We start from the raw sequence: 6,524 nt of genomic DNA, 5'->3' as shown, positions 1-6,524 counted from the left end.
TGCCATCTTGGATTACGGCAGCCATCCGGTAAGGTCCTTCCTACTTGACTGCGAACTTCCCTCATTCGGTGGGTCGGCTAGCCTGTCGATCACGTAAGACAAGGTCCCCCACCTGGAAAGCTCGGGGTCGGATTTGCTTGTCACGATACCTCTTGACAGTGTGCTGGTATTCCACCATGCGAGCGTGTGATGTTTCTCTTCGTTCTTCCAGGAAATTCTTCTCGATCCTAAGGTTCTCCTCGTTTCCCTCATCGGTGTAATGGCGAACCCTATGAGTGGGCTCGACAACCCCTATGGGCACCTTTACTTCAAAGCCGTATGCTAGCGAGAACGGGCTTTCGCCGGTAGGTCGCCTCTAAGTGGTGCGATACGCCCACAAGACGTGGTCCAACTCATCAGCCCAGTTTCCTCCCACGTCTTCTATCTTTTTGCGAATACCGTCCACAATGGTGCGGTTCACATTCTCGACCTGTCCGTTGGCATGAGGATAAGCGACCGACACCTTGGTATGCCGAATGTTGTGCCGTCGACAGAAATCTGCGAAGGGTTGACAATCAAGCTGTCGACCGTTGTAGCTGACTAAGTGCTCGGGCAATCCAAAACGACAGATCACTTTCTTTCATAAGAAACGTTGACATTGATACTCAGTAATGGTGACTAGAGGCTCGGCTTCCACCGACATGGTGAAGTAATAGATGACCACCACGTAGAACTTAAAACGCCCTGGGGCAACCGGTAGAGGGCCGAGTAGGTCGATCCCCCACTTAGCGAACAGAATGGCAGTGGAAACCGGAGTGTAAAAGGTGGCTGGCCGAGTGTCTTTTCGTGCGAACGCCTGACACACGGTGCACTTCGCTATCCAGTCGATGCAGTCTCTCATCATAGTAGGCCAATAATATCCTTGGACAACTAACTTTCGTGCGAGGGTGTGAGCACCTTGATGAGCTGCGCATATCCCGTGGTGGGCCTCGTCCATTATTCTCTCCGCCTTAGGTCGGAGTAGGCACTTGAGGAGGGGGCCCTCAAATGACCTCTTGTATAACTGCCCATCTATGATCTCAAAGGAAGGGGCTTTTCTCCGGACTCGGGCAGCGACCGTGAGGTCGTTAGGCAACTTTCCCTCTTCTTTGTAACGCCGGATGTCTTCGATCCAGAACATTTCTGGGTTTTTGGCACGGTTCCAATCCGGGACCGTTACCTGCTGAACTTCTTCGTCGGGTTCCTCGATGCTGGGTCGGCGCAGCTCCTCCTTTTGACAGATCCTTAGGAGATGGTCCGGCACTCCTTCCAAGGCGATCTTTGACAAGATGTCATCTTCCGTGTTCTCGGCCAGCGAGATGTTCTCTATCTCGTAGGCGGCAAACCCTTTTAATAACTCCATGGTCTTCTCTTTGTACTGTGCCAGTCGAGTACTTCTAGCTTCGTAGGTTCCTAATACTTGTCCTATCGCATGGCGCGAGTCCGTCTTAATATGCAGGCGGTCGAATCCTAGGGCCTTGGCGAGCCGGATGCCTCCCAGCACAGCTTCATACTCTGCCTCGTTATTGGATGCCTGGAATTGATAGCTCAGGGCGTAGTATAACCGAAATCCTTCCGAAGTGATTAGCATAACCCCACCGCCACAATGCTGGCTACTCGTAGCTTCGTCGGCATGTAGTTCCCACCATTCTCCCGAACCTTCTTCCGAGGTTGGGGTTTCATCGACTTCTCCTATTGCGCATTCGACTAGGAGGTCGGCCAACGCTTGCACCTTGATTGAAGGGCAGGGTTGGTACTCAATTCCATATTGGATCAGTTCCACGGCCCACTTGACGAGTCGCCCTGAGGACGTGGGGTTGCATAGCACACCTCCCAAGGGTTGATCAGTTAAGACTCGGACGGTGTGCACCTGAAAATAAGGTGCTAGCTTCCGCACTGTGACCACTAGTGCATATACCACCTTTTCTAGGGGAGTATAACGAGTTTCTGCCGTTTTTAGAGATCGGCTGACGTAGTAGACCGGATGCTTAGCCCGCTCTTCTTCCCGAACGAGCACTGAACTGACAGCCTTGGGTGACGCCGCTAAGTATAAGTATAGGGGTTCGCCGACCTGCAGGGTAGATAATACGGGAGGCGTCGAGAGGTACCTCTTCAACTCTCCGAAGGACTCTTGACACTCAGCCTTCCAAGCGAAGCCTTCTTTCTTCTTCATAGCCTCGAAAAAAGGTACAGTCTTGTCTGCCAACTTGCTTAGGAACCGGCTTAGGGTGGCCAGTCGGCCGGTCAACCTCTGAAGATCCTTTATGGTGCTGGGAGGTTGCATGTCCATAATGGCTTAGACCTTCTCGGGGTTCGGCTCAATGCCCCGCTTGGTCACCATGTAGCCCAAAAATTTCCCTCCTTGCACGGTAAAGGCGCACTTTTTGGGATTAAGCCGTCGAATATATTTAAGCATTACCTGGAAAAACTCGGCCAGATCTTGAGCATGACCTGACTCTTCCGGGCTTTTGACCAACATGTCATCAACGTACGCCACCATAGATTTTCCCAATAGATCTTGGAATAGCCGAGCGACCATTCGGGTGTATGTAGCCCCGACGTTTTTGAGTTCGAAGGGCATCACCTGGTAGCAGTACACACCATTGGGGGTGATGGAGGCCGTCTTCTCTTCGTCGGCTTTGTGCATGTAGATCTGATGGTAGCCTCGGAAGGCATCCATGAAGCTCAATAGGGCCGACCCTGCAGTCTCGTCGACTAGCTGATCAATCCTGGGTAGAGGAAAAGGATCCTTCGGACAGGCCTTGTTGAGGTCGGTGTAATCTACACACATTCTCTGTAACACCCCCGTTTTTCATGCCATTTTAAAGCTTAATATGCAAAGTAAACTAACCAACATATAACATAAAACGTGAGCACAACGGAAGTCTAATATAAAAACCGGGAAAACCAAAGAGTGTTATGCCACGTTCACCCTAATGTGAACGCACAGGCAAAGTCTAAAACCATCCAACTAGTATGTTCAACATCTGTGGCACACAGGCCAAAACACTAACTATACTGTTTAGGGGATCTAAACTATCCACGGCTAACGCTCTCGCCATCTACTCAGGATCTATAAAGCATATAAAGAAAGGGGACGACGCCCGGTCAGCGAATATTGCTAGTAACCCATCAATACGCGTTCAATAGCATATATGGATAGTTTAATACAAAATCATTTTCGAAATAGAATACAGTATATATCAGTTCAAAACCGTAAAGAGAGAAGTCAACTGCAAAGACTCTATTTCACTCCCAACAAGGACAACGGGAATCAACATCCCAAGACAACATCAAGACAAGAACGACAACAACACAAGTACAACTCGAGGTGTATTTTACTGATCACAAACTAGAATACCACTCGACATGCTCAACAGAAAAGGATAGACAAACAATCATTGGCAACACATGCCAGCGTGACACTACATGTCACATGTTACAAATTCCATGTTCCATATTCCATCCTTATGCCCGGTTCTGACCTTGTGACTACCCCCGACCTTATAACTAGTTCTAACCTTTACCTCCAGGACCCCTGTACTTCTGAGTCCAACCTTATACCTTCAGGAACTGTCGTTCCTCCACCAACAACCACCAACATTTCCACCAACACATAGTACACGAGGGTACCGTTCATTTCAATCACACAACCACTAACAAGTGAGCCTGAAGCCCATGAGCCTGAAGCCCATAATACAACTCCATAATATCATTTCATGGCCACCACGAGGACCACATTTGTACCTTGGTGACTAATGTCCCATACCATTAATCGTGCAATCCAGGTACAGCCAACACACACATCATCATAGGAATCAATCAACAGATCACAACGAAGATATGAAACCATACTCAATCAAGGAAGGATTACAATCCGACACCAACGATGATCAACACAAGTTATCATCCACAATGGGAAAGAACAAACCACACACACTAGCATTTCAACATCAAACTAGCATGCTTATCAAATTGGTAAACCAAACATAGTTCCAAAGAACGTACAAGAATCATCTTGGTTCAACGAATCACAAGGTTGAACACTTAGCACGATTCAAGACACCAAATCCTACATGGATTCCTACCATTACGTTCTAGACATACGAAACATCAAGAAGACACTCAAATAGCCTAACAAAAGAACATCGGGAAGTCAAAACATCAATTACCGAGTCAAAAGAATTACGGGGAACAAATCCCCAAACATCACCATTGTGTACCCCGCGGGTGGGGCCACGGGCGTGGTTCTGCCCGCGGGAACTCAACTCCACCAGCTGTGTACCCCGCGGGTGGGGCGGCGGGTAGGCCACTGCCCACCGTTCCGCCCGCGGGTACAACCTGTACCACAAATAATCCCTTCGGGGATTTTCAACACCAAGTCCAAAACACCCAAAATCTCACAAAATACAACAATATGACTTGAATCAAAGGAATAGCCAAGCAATGGCATACAAGGACCCTAATAACAAGCTCTAGATATGCATTCTCACAAGACAATGCATCAAAACTCGCATTTCATAGCAAAAATCACATGTAGAAGTCAAGAAATCATCATATAGGTAAGAAAATAGATTTTGTAAAGCATGGGTTACCTCTTGTAGCCTACAACTTCACTTATCACACCCTTACAAGCTTCTATTAAGCCTCTCCTTCAACTTCAACTTCACAAACACACCGAAAGACAACAAAGATTTCATCTTTAGAAAAAGACACCTTAAAAGGTACTAAAAACACTAAAGGACCAAAGATCTTACACTCCTATATGCTCAAGATTAAGAAAGGTTGAATCTTGGAGACCAACTTGAAGAATCTTGGAATGCCCAAACTTGGCTTGAAGAAGAAGCTAGCTATTTTCTAGAGAGAAGGAGGAGATTTTCTTTTTAGGGTGTTAGGGAAAAGAATGAAAGATGACTCTAGGCTAGCTTGGGATACAATCATAAGGTGAAAAGTCTTCTTTACCCTTACTAAAATGAAAAAATGTAAGGAGACAAGGGAACAACTCATGAAGCATAAGGTACAACCCATTGACTTGGATTGACTAGTCAATTACTAGTCCTCCGACTATTGAATTTTCAGGATTTTAGAAATAAACTATCAATTAAGCTAGGATTAATTACTTAATTAATCCTTAAATAGAATTTGGATTTATGGGGTGTTACATTCTCTAGGCCGGCGGTTTTGGCACTAGTACCACGTTGGCCAACCAATCCAGATATTTCACCTCTCGGATGTGGCCGGCAGCCAGCAACGTGCTCACCTCCTTCTTCACGAATTCTCGTCGGTCGTTGGCTAAGTATCGCTTTTTCTGAATCACGGGGCGATGGCCGGGATCTACCACAAGTCGGTGAGAGATGATAGAACGGTCCACACCCGGCATGTCCTCTGGCTCCCAAGCGAAGACCAGGCGGTTTTCACGGAGCACACGTATGACTTCCGTTCATATTTCCTCCCTGAGGCCGACTCCGATTCTTACCCGCCTCTCTGGTCGGGCAGGGTCGATCTCCACTTCTTCTAACTCCACGATCGGTTCAGGGCGAGGTGGCATTGCTTTCTTTGCGGGCCGCTCGGTGATCTCATGCACTTGCATTTCTCGTCTTCCCATTCCCCAGCATACCTGCAGATAGCACTCTCGGGCGACTCTCCGGTCACAACGCACCGTGCCCACTCCTGTCGGCGTGCAGAATTTCAGACAGAGGTGCTCGACGGAGATCTACGTTCCCAAGTCCTCCAGGCCGGGTCGTCCGAGGATGGCGTTGTGGGAGCAGGCTAGGTCAACCACAAAGAATTTCATTTCCAGCTTCTTTATGTCAGGATAGCTGCCGATCTCAACCGGCAGGGTGACAGACCCTTCAGCCTCGATGGAATCCCCAGTGAAACCTGCTAGTGGCGTCTTGATCGGGGTCAGTCGTTCTCGTGCTAGACCCAACTTGGTGAAAGTTTCGAGATACAGGATGTTGACACTACTCCGGTATCCACCAAGATTCGTCGAACGACCACCCCGTTCACGTCTATCGCGATAACCAGTGTGTCGCGGTGCGGTGCCTGACCAGTCGGCAGGTACTTATCCGTGAAAGTTATGGATTCTCTGCATACCCTCTTCGGGCTGCCTTCATGCCCGTACACTGTCCCCACGTACAGCTGCCGAGCACAGGTCTTTCAAGTATTAGAGGATTCGCCTCCTTCCGGCCCGCCAACTATCATATTGATGACCGACTTCTGTCTCCATTGCGCCTCATCTTCCGTGGATACCGTCTGCTTGCCGTGATCTATGTTGGCCGACCCGGAGGGGTCGCCATCCTCCTTGATCTGGGATGCAGCTCTTCTTCGCCATTGATTAGGAGGCGACGTGCCTTGCTAAATGATCCCCTCCATGATCTTCTTTAAGTAATAGCAATTTTCCGTATTGTGAGTATAAGTTTTATGATAGCGACAGTACTTGGATGACTTACCTGGGTCGGCACTCGTCGTATGCTCACTCGGCGGAGGCGGTGTACCCCCTTTTA

At 48.5% G+C, this 6,524-nt stretch overlaps 2 protein-coding genes across 2 annotated transcripts; both read right to left on the bottom strand.

The window, feature by feature from the left end:
• Positions 1–619: 619 nt before the first annotated feature.
• On the bottom strand, positions 620–2,308 carry LOC109162263. Its single transcript, XM_019310982.1, has one exon. It carries the CDS (start codon positions 2,306–2,308, stop codon positions 620–622), a length of 1,689 nt encoding a protein of 562 aa, XP_019166527.1.
• Positions 2,309–2,314: 6 nt separating this feature from the next.
• Positions 2,315–5,623, bottom strand: LOC109162262 (RNA-directed DNA polymerase homolog). The gene is made up of 2 exons (XM_019310981.1): positions 5,495–5,623; positions 2,315–2,812 (listed from the first exon to the last, which is right to left on the bottom strand). Exons 1-2 carry the CDS (start codon positions 5,621–5,623, stop codon positions 2,315–2,317), a joined length of 627 nt encoding a protein of 208 aa, XP_019166526.1.
• Between the last annotated feature and the right edge of the window lie 901 nt (positions 5,624–6,524).

This window comes from Ipomoea nil, unplaced genomic scaffold (genome assembly GCF_001879475.1).
Source record: "Ipomoea nil cultivar Tokyo-kokei standard unplaced genomic scaffold, Asagao_1.1 scaffold2928, whole genome shotgun sequence".
Lineage (NCBI taxonomy): Eukaryota > Viridiplantae > Streptophyta > Magnoliopsida > Solanales > Convolvulaceae > Ipomoea > Ipomoea nil.
Note: the sequence above shows the minus strand (reverse complement) of the source record. Positions and strands in the feature narration are given on the sequence as shown.